Here is a 17,048-nt window from a genome sequence, read left to right as displayed (position 1 = left end):
GCCCTGTCTTCCTTTTTCAGTTGAAATTACGTCAACACATTGAATAATGCTGCGCGTTCCAAGGCAACTAACCCTTTGCAAAGACCCGCCCCCCTTAGTTACTGTTGCTTTGTCCGACAAACCGTGGCGCTGTAACGCCACACAGAGTGAAAAATACATCGCGGAGCAAAGAGGACACTGACAACACATCGACAGACAAGACAGAGCAGGTTACTTATGATATTAAACAAAGTCCCAGCTTTCAAACTGTGTAATTTTTTTTTAAGAAATTAAAACAATAAAAACTGTTTTGTGGCTCTTTAATGCGTCGTTACAGATCGCTGTACCGCCTCAGCTCAAGCGGTGCGTGAACTGATCATCTCTTCTTACTAGTTCATTTATGGCATCAAATAAACATGAATGAACATCAGAATGAATGTTGTTTCAAACGTGGGAAGACGTCAGCATTTTTCAAGTTCAAGTCCACCGGGGTTAATCTAACTCCTGACTGCTATGTCGGACAAAATGGCAGATTCGGCGTTCTGATTGGTTAGATCGCTTGTCAATCAAACTCCCCGCGAAGGGACAATTCAGTGGGCCTTTAATGTGACATGTTATAACAAAAATATCTATGGCAAGAGCTTTTTCGCTGTATTCTTTTCATCATGATGATTTTCTTTTTTCCCTTTGCAAAAGTATATTGCACATATGTGGTCTGTTCTCCCAATTTAATTGAAATATCCCATTAATAATTCACTGGAATGCTCTCTCGTTTTTCTCCTCAAAGCCTCTTTCCAGGTTTGTTTTCACGGGTAAATACAATTTATTATCGATCAAAATGGCGGAAATTACTTTGAAATAGTATCACGCAATGCTGACGTTAATGAACATTTCTGATTAAGACAACGTATGTTAATACAGATATAGGCATATATTATTAGTGATATTTAACGCGTCCGTTATTACTGTGGAAAGAATCGCGCTTATTACCTTGTTGTTGCTTTTACATGTCTTTTTAATGTCCGATGGTTGAACTGTGAGTAGAATAATGTCATCTCATTGTACCTAGTTTTAAAAAAACGTATTCGCGTTCATATTGCGAGGCTTTCACTGATTGTTTACAGCTTAACGGAAGTTACACCCATAATTCGCGCAAAGCATCATTGGGCGCAGGATATCTTTTCCTTGTATGGGTCCTTCTGTAAACTCATGCTATCTGCAGCAGTAATATGAGGGGTATAGGTTATTTTAGTGTGCATATCTGGTCTTTCTCTTTTCATGTTTTGCCTTTTAAGGCATCAGAGCATAGCCAGCTGAAGAACAGAGCTTCATCTATTCACAACACAACTGCAGCTCTGGCCTGTGAAAAGCTGGTGTTTATTTGAACAGCGCTAGTGTTGTCAAACTATGTCCGAAAGTCTAATGAAAGACTATCAGTGGGTAATTCGATTTATTTGAATGGTGCTTTCAGAATACATCCAAATCAGCTTTACAAAAGTAGTGCCTTAACTCAGAAGTGAGCGAGCGGAGGCGAATGGCAAAGCAAAACCAGCGGACAAGGAAGAAACCAAGACTCCTCACATGGCATCTGGCACATATTTAAAGACCCCAAGAAATCAGAACTTGTGGCTTATACGCTCAAAATTAACTGGATTTTAAAAACATTAATTAAAAAATAAATAATTTCAATTTATACCAACAAACTTGTTTTTTATGGGTTAAGTGAAGTAAAAAAAAACAGCTCTTTTAAAGGGATAGGCCTAGTTCACACAAAAATGAAAATTTTCATCATTTATTCACCCACAAGTTGTTCCAAACCTGTATTAATTCCTTCTGCTGAACACAAAAGATATTTTGAAGAATATGGGCAAACAAACAATTGTTATAACATGGTAAAAAAATAAATAAATAAATAAATAAATAAATAAAAACGTATAATGTACAACATTATACAATAATTTTACGTACATTTCCTGTTAACCCTAAAAAACGCAATGAAGTTCAAGTTAAAAAAAAACAAAAAAAACTGAAAATTCCATCAAATTAATACAGTACATAGTGCCCTATTTTTACGAATGTTTTTAGAGTGTATGGGGGAAAAAATACTATGGAAGTCAATGGGGTCCATCAGCTGTTTGGTTACCCATATTTTCATTTTTGGGAGAATTGTGCCTTTAAGGTAACACTACTTTTTACAGTGTAGTCCATGTGTGTTAGCTTTGTGTGCTTGTGTTCTCCTGAAAAGTAAACAAAAAAAAAAAAAAAGGATTTAAAAAGGTCATTAAGGTGTTTGTAAGTTTTATCCAGCAAGGACTGTCTTTTCATTAATTTATAATGGTTTTTTTTTTTTTTTACTTTCTATTTAAAGAATCTTGAAAAAACTGTATCATGGTTTCCACAAAAAGTAATCAGCACAACTGTTTTCAACATTGCTATTAAGAAATGTTTCTTGAGCAGAAGATCATCATATTAGAATGATTTCTGAAGATCATGCGACACTGAAGACTGGAGTAATGATGCTGAAAATTCAGCTTTGATCACAGGAATAAATTACATTTTAAAACGTATTCAAAGAGAAAACAGTTGTTTTAAAGGGGACCTATAATGCCCCTTTCACAAGATGTAATATAAGTCTCAGAATGTGTCTGTGAAGTTTCAGCTCAAAATGCACCATAAATAATTCATGAAAGCTTTTTTTGTGTGTGTCCCTTTAAATTCAAAATAGGGCGGAGCTTTAACAGCTCGCGCTTCGGTTGCTCAACAACAACAAAGATGGAAAATCTCACGCGGCCAAAATCCAAAATGACGATTGTTTAGCCTTACATTGTTCAAACCGGAGTCGACACCGGTGGAGAGACGTTACAACTTTTCATGTTACAACAGATGTTGTTTATGCTCAAACAGCAATTTTACACACTAACTAAAGTTAAAAAGTGAAATCATAATCAAGGACCCCTTTAAATGATAATATTTCACAATATTACTGTTTTTATTGTATTTTTGATTAAATAAATGCAGCTGTGGTGAGCAGAAGAGACTTCTTTCAAAAACATTTTATTAAAAAGTCTTACCGGCATGAAACGTATATCCTGTATACTATGACATATAAAAAAGTAGGACCGGACTTCATTTTGTCCGTCTAGAATTGATTGGAAGGGTGTGGTTTGCTATTGGTGGATCACATGTGATCGACAGGTTGGTTGCCCCGCCCTCACGCCAGTAAAAACATCATCAGAGAAGAGAAGCGATGTTGCTGCAAGAGATTGTGCTACCCAGTGCAGTCTTCTCTGGTATATACTGGACATTTTGGCAAATGTAGTCATCCAGGTATATAAAAAATCGCATATTATGCATACTATATACTACAGAAATTATATTTGTAGTATGCATTACGCTGTTTTGACTATAGCCGAGGTGTAAATAATCCTGAACTGCTGTTGGTACTGGTATGTAGCATCCGTTTCTGACATGAAAGAACAGTCGCATGTTGATACAGAGAAAAAAAATGTTTACCCACCTCCCACTTCAGAGGAATTTCCTGAATCCAAGAAAAGATCTCGTGTTCCCTCTCACTAATGTATCTGACATGAGAGACTATCTATCTATCTATCTATCTATCTATCTATCTATCTATCTATCTATCTATCTATCTATCTATCTATCTGTCTGTCTATCTCCCTAAGATTATTTCTTATTGGTCTGTTTCTATGACGTACTTTGTAGAATGATGTCATGTTGCTATTTTCAGTCTTTGTCTCTTCTTTACATGTTAAATAATTTGTAGACAATAAAATTATTGTGTATACATATAAATCATACAATAAATAAATGCAGTGTGACTCAGTCTAGGTCAGTTGACCAAACCTCTGGAGCGCTGCCGCCATCTTGTGGTGAGAAAACAAACCTGACAACATAAAACTAAGAACACCGTCACTACTAAGAAAAACAGTTTAGTATTTTATGTTGTTTCAAAGTCAGTCAACATTAAATCTTTCTCAAAATTAAGCTGATATAGACCCTTTTCACATTTCCCGGTTTCACAGAAGCGGAAGTCGGGAAAAATTTCATAGCGGTGAATGAGAGAATACATTAAATATATATATTTTTGTGTTCCCATTTGCTCAAATAGCAAAAGAAAAACCCAACAACATTGTTTTCACAACTTTCAAAAAGAGGAAAAAAATAGAGGTTGATAACGGCAGTCGGAAGAGAGAAAGAGAAATCACTCCCATAGCCGCTGTATTAGAAGCGTTAACTATTTTTTTTATTTATTTTTTTATTTTTTTTGTAATTTGATGCAAATGTAATATAATACTAAATATAGTGTTATAAATGTACATACTTTAAAAAAAAATGAAAATATAAAAAACGTTGCAAGATTTACGATGCTGATGACCGTTAAAACGCGTCATCACAGTCCCTTAAAAGGTGTTTGGGTACATTTTACAAATAAATAAGTTAAATTCAATTATTTTTATCCTGCATTTGTTTGTGGATACCTTATACGAAACTGAGGACATAAAATAAAATTAAATACGACGTGATTCCTCTAGAAATCTTTTATTAAAAATAAAGTATTTTAATTACATGTAGTTCAAAAGTCTCTCTCACTTAAAATTCAGATGCTAATAATAATTTTTCTGTCGTTTGTAAATAAAATAAATGTTTTCATCGCAACTTGGAACAGATATCAACAGGGATAAATATAGAGGTGCTCGCGCACGCATGCGCGCGCCCCCGGCCCTGTCCGCTTCAGCACCGCGTAACGGGTCACGTGACTCAGTCTCCGCTCTCCGCCGCTCCGCATCATCAGCAGCAGAGATGTCCGCGAGCTCCGCGTTCAGCGATGAGAAAGGAGGCTCCTCCAGCGAGCCCGAATACGGCCACGACCCGGCCAGCGGGGGCATCTTCTCCTCCGACTACAAGAGGTGAGACACACCGAGTCAGTGCGCGCGGTGAACGCTTGCCATCGGGAGCGGCCCACCGGAGCGTTTACCGTACAGAAAATCTCAGACAGGTCAAGGTGCGCATGCGCGGATGAACGAATGAATCCAGTGGAAAAAACAAAGAGATGATAAACACGATGTAGTGTGAGATGAATTCTCGTGAATGGAGCGTATGTGTGTGTGTTATTCATGGGTTTGTGTTTCAGCACCGGTCGGTGGACAGCGCTCAGGTCCCATATGATGACTTGTGCTGTTTCACACTACACTATGACTGTTTTAGTCGTTTTTTTGTTGAACTGATTGAATTATATGGTTAATAATTGTATTTGTCGTTGTTTTTTATAGTTTAAATATAGCTTTGTGATCTTATTCGCTCGATATGATTCAGTCTTAGCGTTGCTAGCATCATGCTCACTAGCACAGCTACTTCTTCATCTGTTTCTGTTGGTATTTCATACGTTAACTCTGGGTTAACATTTCCGTGAACACGTTTTGAGACCGTTCACTGTTCGTTTGTTTTCTTGTAACCAAAAAGTAACATTCCCAGACCGTTGCACTGATTTGGGGGTTTAAAGGATTAGTTCACTTTCAAATTAAAATTTCCTGATAATTTACTCACCCCCATGTCATCCAAGATGTTCATGTCTTTCTTTCTTCAGTTGAAAAGAAATTAAAGTTTTTGGTGAAAACATTCCAGGATTATTCTCCATATAGTGGACTTCAATGGCCTCCAAACGGTTGAAGGTCAAAATTACAGTTTACAGTGATCCCAGACCAGAAATAAGGGTCTTATCTAGAGAAACCATCACTCTTTTTCTAAAAAAAGAGAAAAAATTATATACGTTTTAACCATAAATGCTCATCTTGAACTAGCTCTCTTCTTCTTCTTCTTCTTCTTCTTCTTCTTCTTCTCTATTTGAATTCCAGCAGTGTAGACACTGCTAAGTGTATTACTGTCCTCCACAGGTCAAAGTTTGAACTAATTGTTATATACAATATGCTAGTGCAAGTATATAACAATTAGTTCAAACTTTGACCTGTGGAGGGCAGTAATACACTTAGCAGTGTCTACACTGCTGGAATTCAAATAAAGAAGAAGAAGAAGAAGAGAGCTAGTTCAAGATAAGCATTTATTGTTAAAACGTATATAATTTTTAATTTTTTTAGAAAATGAGCGATGGTTTCTCTAGATAAGACCCTTATTTCTGGTCTGGGATTGTGTAGAACTTTTTGAAGCTGCAATGAAACTGTAATTTTGACCGTCAACCGTTTGGAGACCATTGAAGTCCACTATAAGGAGAAAAATCCTGGAATGTTTTCATCAAAAACCTTAATTTCTTTTCGACTGAAGAAAGAAAGACATGAACATCTTGGATGACATGGGGGTGAGTAAATTATCAGGAACATTTTAATTTGAAAGTGAACTAATCCTTTAATAACCTAAAGATAATATACAGAACTTTTTATAACCATAAACTAACCTTCACAGAACGTTCTGGGAACCAAATAATGTTAGCTTAGATGATTCAAAATTGTTTTTGTCCATGTTTCACACTGTTATACTTTACCCTGCTTGGGTTTTCTCACCACAATATGATTCACAAAATTACAAATGTGAAAATGTTGCTTAACACAGGTTTAAAATTGGCCTTAACCCAGGATTAAAAAGATGTTAACCTGGGTTAAGTGTAGTGTGAACTATTTTACACCACTTTTACATCTGTTGAAGCTGGCATTTACATCTCCCTCCATCTCCATTCTACCTCTGTCTCTTGTAAATATATGAAGATTATAGTTTAGATCAGAGATTGATGAGGAGAATATCAAGGCTCTGTTTCCTCTGAGGTCACATGACACGCTCTTCCTGTAGCTGACGGTTTCAGTGTTTGCTGCTTGAAATGTCTGTTTGATTGTTTATCCAATGTGTTTTTGATTCTTGGATCCAGTGTTGTTATCATTAACTTCAAAACTAAAATGAAAACGATTAAACATTTTATTAAAAATAAATTTTTCAGAAACTGAAATAAAATTAAATAAACCTAAAAAAAACCTTAAATACTACAATTAAAACTAAAACTGAAATAAAAAAAATATTTTAAACTAAACAGAAATATAAAAACCATGTAAAATTGACAACAAAATTACTAAAAATTATATTAAAAGCCAATTTAAAATATTAATAAATACTATAGTATATAAATATTGCTATAATAACACTGCTTTGATAAATCTGGCCTTTCATTTAGGATAGTTCATGTCATTTCTCTCTCAGACAGTAGGGGGAGTCACACACACACATTTTAAAGGATTAGTTCACTTTCAAATGAAAATTAGCCCAAGCTTTACTCATCCTCAAGCCATCCTATATGACTTTCTTCTTTCTGATGAACACAATCGGAGATGTATTAATAAATATCCTGATGCATCCAAGCTTTATAATGGCAGTGAACGAGTATAAAGCTCAAGAAAGTGCATCCATCCTTCTGAAGTGAAGCGATGCATTTGTGTAAGAAAAAAACATATTTAACAAGTTATGAAGCCATATATTTAGCTGCCGCCAGACTGCCTTCCCTATTCAACTTACGAAGAAAGCGTAACTGACATCGTAAGTTGAATACGGAAGGCGTAGGACGTAGCGTAAGCGTTTTGAACTGTGAGAGACACTTTCTTTAGCTTCATTCTCGTGACCCCTGTTCACTGCCATTATAAAGCTTAGATGCGTCAGGATATTTATTAAAATATCTCCGATTATGTTCATCAGAAAGAAGAAAGTCATATACACCTAGGATGGCTTGAGGGTGAGTAAAGCTTGTGGTAATTTTCTTTTTAAAGTGAACTAATCCTTTAACATCACTACTTTTATGTCTGTCTGAATTCATCTGAATATGTAGACAATTCCCATGTCAACAAACCTGACTTTGCTCCTCGTTGGTGCTCTAAATAGTCTTTTTGAATTGATGTTCGAAGGATATATTTTTTCTTTTTTATCTAATGGTCAGGGAAACACTATTTAAAAGTTTGGGGTCGGTTAGAGTTTAAAATATTTAAAATAAGTCTCACAAAGGCTGCATTTATGATCAAAATGATCTAAAAAAATGTATTTGGTCAGTTAAAACATATATATATTGTGAAAGATTATTACAAGTTTTCTTGTGGAATATATAGTAAAATGAAATTTATTCCTTTGATCAAAGCTGAATTATCAGCATCATTACTCCAGTCTTCAGTGTCACATGATCCTTCAGAAATCATTGATTTGCTGCACAAGAAACATTTCTGTTTATTATCAATGTTGAAAACAGTTGTGCTGCTTCATATTTTTGTGGAAACTGTGAGAAATATTCTTTCAGGATTCTTTGATGTACACTAAAAAAACTAAACAAATTTACACGGTAAAATACCGTTTTCCATTAAAACAGTAATATACCATAAAAACAATGTATTCTGGGCAATATTATTTGTTGTTATCGAGAAAGTAACCTACTTAATATTACATTGTAATATACAGAATGCATTGTAAAATAGCCTACAGAAGTAATATACCATAAAAACAATGCATTCTGGGTAATATTTGTCATTTTAAAGGGTTAGTTCACCCAAAAGTGAAAATAATGTCATTTATAACTCACCCTCATGTCGTTCCACACCCGTAAGTCCTTCGTTCATCTTCGGAACACAAATTAAGATATTTTTGTTGAAATCCGTTGGCTCAGTGAGACCTCCATAGGGAGCAATGACATTTCCTCTCTCAAGATCCATAAAAGTACTAAAAACATATTTAAATCAGTTCATGTGAGTACAGTGGTTCAATATTAATATTATAAAGCGACGAGAATATTTTTGGTGCGTCAAAAAAAACAACTAAATGACGACTTATTTATTGATGGCCGATTTCAAAACACTGCTTCAGGAAGATTCAGAGCGTTATAAATCTTTTGTGTCGATTCATGATTCGGATCGCGTGTCAAACCGCCAAACTGCTGAAATCACATGACTTTGGCGCTCCGAACTGCTGATTCGACACGCTGATTCATTATGCTTCAAAGCTTCCTGAAGCAGTGTTTTGAAATCGGCCATCACTAAATAAGTCGTTATTTAGTTTTTTTGGTACACCAAAAATATTCTTGTTGCTTTATAATATTAACATTGAACCACTGTACTCACATGAACTGATTTAAATATGTTTTTAGTACATTAATGGATCTTGAGATCATTGCTCCCTATGAAGGCCTCACGGAGCCATCGGATTTCAACAAAAATATCTTAATTTGTGTTCCAAAGATGAAGGTCTTACGGGTGTGGAACGACATGAGGGTGAGTAATTAATGACATTATTTTCATTTTTGGGTGAACTAACCCTTTAAAATGACAAATATTACCCAGAATGCATTGTTTTTATGGTATATTACTGTTTTAGTGGAAAACGGTATTTTACAGTTATTTTTTAAAGTGTATAGAAAGTTCAAAAGAACAACATTTATTTGAAATAGAATGTCTTTAATGTCACTTTTGATAATTTAATGCATTTAATGCATTTTTTTTTTTTTTACTGAACCCAAACTTGAATAGTGGGTGGTAAAACAGTGAGGTGATATTTTGGTGGACATACAGCACTGTTTCCACTGTGGGGCGCTGTAATACCACAGTTGATGTCTGAGGACGAACGCAGACACAGAACATATTGGAGGATCAGTTTATTATTTTAGTGACAACATGATTACGTCACTTCTGAAACAACTTTCCTGTTCTGATGATGTCATCAAGGCCATAATAAGATTAACCAATGATATAATAGCATATTTTACACTCCCCATCCTTGATTATTTCCCGCTTAATATTTCACAATATGAACATGACATGCACTGTGAATGCGTTTCACGAAGTCTTTATTGTGAATGAGGGAAAATATGACACAGAGGCCGACATAAATATTTTTCTCTGCATAATCATCACTTTCTGAGCTCTGACTCTGTTGCGCTGCAGGATTCATCTATGTGTGTGTGTGAGTGAGTGTGTTTGTGATGGCAGTTCGACTGGTTCCACAGTAAACATGAAGACGAGCGATCCTCACATGCTGTTGCCTTGGCAACACGCCCCTCTGATCTGCTACTGTAAGGCTCTCCGTCTCTGCTCCGTTAACAGTTGAATTAACAGAGAAGCAGAGACGCTAATCTATAGAGAATCACGCTCAAATATTCATGAGATTACTGGAGATCTGACAAACAGACTCTGTATGTGAGTTTAGAGAGGTTTGGGGTTTCTGTCGCAGGAGAATGTCTCTTTAGAGGTCAGTGGCTTTTAGCTCTGCAGTGTGAATTCTGCGTCTGTCTGTGAACTCGGCTGTTCCCTTCTCCGTGTGATTCAGGGCTCAGAAACGCCACGTTGGATGCTGAAAATAAGAAATTAATCAAACTGTATTGGACAGAATGACAGTGAAATTATTTGATCAAACTGTTTCAGATAGAATATAGATTCGACCTGAATCGGACTGATTCAAATGAATCAAACTGTATTGGACAGAATCACAGAGAATCGATTTGAATTCTTTACAGAACTGAATCAGATGGATTCAAATTAATCAAAATGTATTGAACAGAATGAAAGTGAATCAAACTATTCAGACTGATTCAAATGTAATCAAACTATATCAGACCCAGAATGACAGTGAATCGAAGTGAGTCATACTGATTCAGGTGAATCAAACTGTATCAGACAGAATGAAACCAAATTATTTTAATCAAACTGAATTGGACAGAATAAAACAGACTCTAACTGAATCAGATGAATTCAAATGAAAGAAACTGTACCGAACAGAATGAAACTAAATGAAACTAAATCAGACTAATTTAAATGGAATTGAATTGAAAATTTAATTAACTGTATCAGACAGAATGTCAGTGAATCAAACTAAATCATACTGATTCAAATGAATCAGGCAGTATGAAACTGAATCAATTTAACTGAACTGAAGTGGAAAGAATGAAACTGAATCGAACTGAAGCAATTAAAAAAAAAAAACTATTAGAAAGAATTTTGGTGAATGGAACTGAATCATACTGATTCAAATGAATCAGACAATGAAACTGAATCAATTTAACTGAACTGAATTGGAAAGAATGAAACTGAATCGAACTGAAGCAATTTAAAAAAAAAAATTATTAAAAAAGAATTTCGGTGAATGGAACTGAATCATACTGATTCAAATGAATCAGACAGAATGAAACTGAATCATTTTAATTGAACTGAATTGGACAGAATTAAACTGAATCGAACTTAAGCAATTTAATAAAACTATTGGAAAGAATTTCGGTGAATGGAACTGAATCATACTGATTCAAATGAATTAGACAGAATGAAACTGAATCGAACTGAAGCAATTTAAAAAAAAACTATTAGAAAGAATTTCGGTGAATGAAACTGAATCATACTGATTCAAATTAATCAGACAGAATGAAACTGAATCATTTTAATTGAACTGAATCGGACAGAATGAAACTGAATCGAACTGAAGCAATTTAATAAAACTGTATTAGAAAGAATTTCACTGAATGGAACTGAATCATACTGATTCAAATGAATCAGACAAAATGAAACAAAGTCCTTTTTTTCAGATTGAATGAATCAAACTGACTCCAAATGAATCAAAATGTGTCATACAAAATAAGCAAATCAGTCTGATTTAGTTTAATTCAGTATGATTCAGTTTCATTAACTCAGCATAGCATACTGCTTACTGCACACTACGTACTGCCTACTATTTTTTAAATAGTATGTGAAAATGTACATATTATGCAACTGTAAATAATAGTATCCAACATTGTTGTCACATGACCTCATTTTGTGCCGGTTTTAGATTAAGCAAGTAGCATCCAGTTTCAATCTTTGTTATTTCACATTTTAAAGCCAATTTTGTGTAAAAAACATATTGTAAAATCTGGAAAATGGATCAAATAATGAGTCAAAAAACAAAAACAGATGAATGTTAATGCTAATGGATAGTTAGCATAGTGCACACACTCAACATGTGTGAATATCTGCGATGTTGGTTTTTATGTAGCATTGAAAGCGAATGATAATACAGTGGTTGTGTGTTTCAACATCCCAAGGAGGGGGTTTTCCTGTGAAAAGCCTTTTCTCAGAGCAGCGTTTCTAGCTGAGTCATATCAGAGGGAGAGGCAGTCAGCCGTTGCAGAAAATACGATGGAAAAGAGGACGAGGGACAGAAAAATGTGCCAGAGAGCTGGGAAAGAGTGATGGTGTGAATGAAAGGAGAGAGAGAGCCAGAGCGTGTGTTTCACGAGGGGAGGGGTTAGGTGTCGGTGGGCGGGGTCTAGCTCTGCTCAGCGATCAGAGCAGTGTGTGCACCATCAGTCGGCTCTGAGCAGGATGAGAACAGCTTTTGCTGTCACCTCCCTTCTCGTCTCCTCAGGGCCGCCTCATGCGAAAGACGGAAAAGACGCAGAGCACTTTGAAGCATCTATACTTGATGGAAACAGCTGACAGCTGAAGGCCAGACCTGAGGATTCAGTACAACAGGCTGTTACGTGCTTCTACTTTGGAGTTTTTCAGTCTACTGTTGCTTTTGAGACGGATTCTACAGGTGTGTGTTTGTGTGTGAGCGCTTGACTCCTCAAGAATCATCTACAGGTGTGTTTACCTGCCTCGGGGGATCTAAACAGGTGCAAAAGTTTTCCGGACTACCTTGACGATGACCACCATGCAGAAGTTGCTCCAGCTGCCGGTGAACGCAGTGAATATGGTGAAGAGCGTGCAGGGGGGCGGTCAGGGCGAGGAGGAAGCTCTGAGTCCGGTGCTGACGCCCGACAGCGGCCCGCAAAACTGGTACAGCGCCGTCCAGCCCGAAGAACTCCGACACCTGAAATCTGGGGGGGCGGGAGGGGGGGAGTGGTCTGAGGAGCGACCTGCGCTGGAGGAGGGGCTTACCAGCGTTCAGTCGCAACCCTTACGGTATGATAGCACTCATGGAAAGTGATGAACGGCTGTGAGTTGATGTCAGTACAAGATGTTAAAATGTTCATTTAAAATGAGTAAAATTAGTAAAAATTTGTGAAAACTCTTGGAAAAATCAGATTTTAAATATATAAAATTATATATATATATATATATATATATATATATATATATAAACACATTTAACCTTCTATAATAACATTAGCTATAAAATTCGTTTAAATTTAAATTTTAATTGTAATTTAAATTAAAAAATCTATGTAAAATAAACATACTTTTAGATTTTTAAAAAAAAAAAAATAGTCACTTAAATAATAAATAATAAACTATTAAGTATACACTAAGAAATGGTGTAGAATTTACTCAGAAATTGCTAGTAAATTTCAGAAATTATTTCAAAGAAACGGCAAGTAACATGTTGAATTAAACAAATATTGAAGTAGAAAGACTTAGAGAATTAGTATTTTCTTGTAAAACGTACAATCTTTGTTTTATTTACAATTTCGGAAAATAATTTAAATTCCCAGTGTAATAATAACTAATAATTATAGAAATAAAATTGGTATATATATATATATATATATATATATATATATATATATATATATATATATATATATATATATAAATTTTAAACTAATTATATTTATATTTATGATTTTTAAAATAATGATATATGTATATACATATACATTTTAAACTAATTTTACACTATATATAAAATTAAAATAGCTCATATCATTTGGGCTTGGAAGAATTTGATGATATACATCTATATACAGTATACTTATAATAAGTAAATAATTAAAATTATAAATACATATCATATCATAAGATCTTGGAAGAATTTCATATCTCTGAGATCTCTGACTTTTGTTTGCAGACATTTTCACATTATTGAAATCTCTTTTTGAAACTCTTTAAGAGACATTGTTGTCTCTATTAAAGAGATGTCATTTGTGATTTTCTTCCCTACTTCTCTACATGTTGTTGTACTTCTTGAGCAGAGGGTTTGTTTATTAGCTCTAGCTGGTGTAAGAGTCACGTTTGCACCCGCTCGTACAGCGACAGTCACAGAAGACTCTCGTTGAGATCTTCCTCTAGTCCAGAACTGTTGGCAGAAGCTTTAAAGAGTATCAGAGATTGTGTCCAGATGTAAGAGAGAGAGAGATACCCTGTGGAGTGTTGAATTATGAATAACATTAATAATATGGAGCTCAAAGTGTCTCATGCATGAAGAAGGAGATGAGATATATATTGCAAATCAGATTCTCTGCAGGGATCTTATATTTCATTATATATGGTCATTACATTATTCTAAAAATGGCTTTACATTTGCTTTAGTTAAATGTTCTTCTCATTCAAAAGGCAGATGTGAATGCTGGAACAATGCATTTCTAGTGATTTGTGCTGTTGAACATATTTAACATGTTCTTGTGTTGTTACTGTAACAAGATGGTCAAGTTTCCTTCAAATGTCTGAACACTAAACCAGATGTTTTATTATTCACATAGTTACTGCTGGAATTCATTTTTTAATTATCCAATCTATGTTAATTATCCTAAAATGTTAACTTTAATATCTAATTTTAATTTCTAACTTAAAAATTACACTTCACACTGACCGTAGAAAGTAGAGCTGCTCGATTAATCATTAAAATTCACACACCCACACATTCTCAAATTATCAAAGAAGTACTGGGATAAATGTTTATAGTTCAGATATAAACACTGACGTCTACAGTAGTGATCGAAATAGAGCAAAATTTTGTAAGTAACATCACGCTTCAAATAAAGTTTGCATCAAGGTGGCGACAAGTGACAAGTGTTAAAAATGTACTTGTCATTGAATCATTCATTCAAGAGATTCATTCAAAAATGCTGATTCAGTCAGTAATGAAACAGGTGAAGTATTTATGAGTGAGTCATTGAAACATTCATTCAAACCGATTTTTTTGTTAAATAATTCATTCAAATTAGACATAATTAAACATTTTTAACTGCAGCAATAAGCATTTTGTCAGAACCTCTAGTAAATTACAATATTTTGTATAGTTTGTCTCTTCAGAATCGTGGGATAATTGTGATCTCTATTTGAAACAAAAAATTGTGATTCATTCCACCAGTAGGTGGCGACAAGTGACTGTTCAAAATGTACTTGTCATTGAATCACTCATTCAAGAGATTAGTTCAAAAACGGTGATTCATTCAGTAATGAAACAAGTGAAGTATTTATGAGTGAGTCATTGAATCATTCACTCAAATTGATTTTTTTTAAAATAATTCATTCAAATTATGTAGACCTAATTAAACGTTTTAACTGCAGCAATAAGCATTTTGTCAGAACCTCTAGTAAATTACAATATTTTGTATAGTTTGTCTCTTCAGAATTGTGGGATAATTGTGATCTCTATTTGAAACAAAAAATTGTGATTCATTCCACCAGTAGGTGGCGACAAGTGGCAGTTCAAAATGTACTTGTCATTGAATCACTCATTCAAGAGATTAGTTCAAAAACGGTGATTCATTCAGTAATGAAGCAAGTGAAGTATTTATGAGTGAGTCATTGAATCATTCACTCAAATTAATTTTTTTTTAAATTATGTAGACCTAATTAAACGTTTTAACTGCAGCAATAAGCATTTTGTCAGAACCTCTAGTAAATTACAATATTTTGTATAGTTTGTCTCTTCAGAATCGTGGGATAATTGTGATCTCTATTTGAAACAAAAAATTGTGATTCATTCCACCAGTAGGTGGCGACAAGTGACTGTTCAAAATGTACTTGTCATTGAATCATTCATTCAAGAGATTAGTTCAAAAACGGTGATTCATTCAGTAATGAAACAAGTCAAGTATTTATGAGTGAGTCATTGAATCATTCACTCAAATTGATTTTTTTTTTAAATTATGTAGACCTAATTAAACATTTTTAACTGCAGCAATTAGCATTTTGTCAGAACCTCTAGTAAATTACAGTATTTTGTATAGTTTGTCTGTTCAGAATCGTGATCTCTATTTGAAATAAAAAATCATGATTCTCAATTTATCCAGAATCGCGCAGTTAATGCTGTTGCCCGCTATATCAACATTCGTGCATCAATGCTGAGAACAAAACATATGTTTAAGTTAGAAATTGCACTCTGATGCAGTTAAGATAACTATATATATATATATGTACTCAATATATACAATAGGCCCGAAACACACTCTTTATATATACACATTATATTATATATAATGTTTATATTAAGTGTGTTTTGGGCCTACGAGTTTTCCATTAGTGTAAATATATCCCCTATTGATGTACATATACCCAGCATCAGATCTATCGTCAGGACTAATTAATTTGCTAAAAGCTTCAGTATGTAAATCAAAGCATTCGTGCTCAGGCACTGCAGGTCAGGAGGGAAAGTGATTACAGGTTTGTATTCCCTCTGCATGCAGCAGTTCATTCTGCGATTCTGAGAATTCCCGTAGCTCTCCTGTGATGTTTGACTCGGTTTATCCACTACATTTATTGTCCAAAATGAAACACAGTGCATTCAGTTTGTGCACAATGCTCTAGAATATGATATATGATGATCTGGTGTTATGTGGAAATGATGTATTTGATTGTAGCATGTCTGCTGAATCACCAAGCCCATGTTCATCCTCTTACGTCGCTCTGATCACGACCCACCGCGCGCGTGTGTGTGTGCGTTTGTGTGAGGTAACTGAAGCTGACAGGGTGCATCCACACACACACTGATGCGTGGAAGGAAATACCACCCACACCTTCACACACACACACACACGACACTGATAAACACTAATATTTGACAGTGTCTATACAGCGAGAATCTCTGCAGACCCTTCCAGCTAATGAAAGCCGCCGAGGGAATCTTTATTCAAGAAAGAGAGCGATAGATAGTTGTGTTGGGTGGGAGACTCTGGCATAAAATCTATTCACTGGAGTTTATTGCTCTCTTTGTTGCTGTGGAAACCAGAGAGCGGGACCTGGGTGTGTTGCGAGATATCATAGTCGTTTAATTCCAGCGACGGTGGAGTGACAGACACCGGGGGAATGTTTTTAATTAGCGAATTGTGTTATCTCGGCCAGCTCATTATGTTTTCATGTCACAGCTTTAGAGGGAACACGCTCGCTCTGATT

General features: G+C 35.0%; 1 protein-coding gene across 5 annotated transcripts in view; it reads left to right on the top strand.

The window, feature by feature from the left end:
* Positions 1 to 4,736: 4,736 nt before the first annotated feature.
* The window catches only part of LOC125247689 (AP-3 complex subunit beta-2), a 52,228-nt gene continuing 39,916 nt past the window's right edge, over positions 4,737 to 17,048 (top strand). For 3 of the 5 annotated variants that reach the window (XM_048159131.1, XM_048159132.1, XM_048159128.1), the window contains exon 1: positions 4,737 to 4,907. In XM_048159131.1, coding sequence (XP_048015088.1) covers positions 4,801 to 4,907 — 107 coding nt within the window. In that variant the 5' untranslated portion in view covers positions 4,737 to 4,800. Of the gene's footprint in view, positions 4,908 to 12,267; positions 12,894 to 17,048 lie in introns of those variants that run through there. The other 2 variants (XM_048159133.1, XM_048159129.1) reach the window with 2 other exon arrangements.

This window comes from Megalobrama amblycephala, linkage group LG15 (assembly GCF_018812025.1).
Source record: "Megalobrama amblycephala isolate DHTTF-2021 linkage group LG15, ASM1881202v1, whole genome shotgun sequence".
NCBI classification, from domain to species: Eukaryota; Metazoa; Chordata; class Actinopteri; order Cypriniformes; family Xenocyprididae; genus Megalobrama; species Megalobrama amblycephala.
This window is presented reverse-complemented; position numbering and strand designations above follow the sequence as displayed.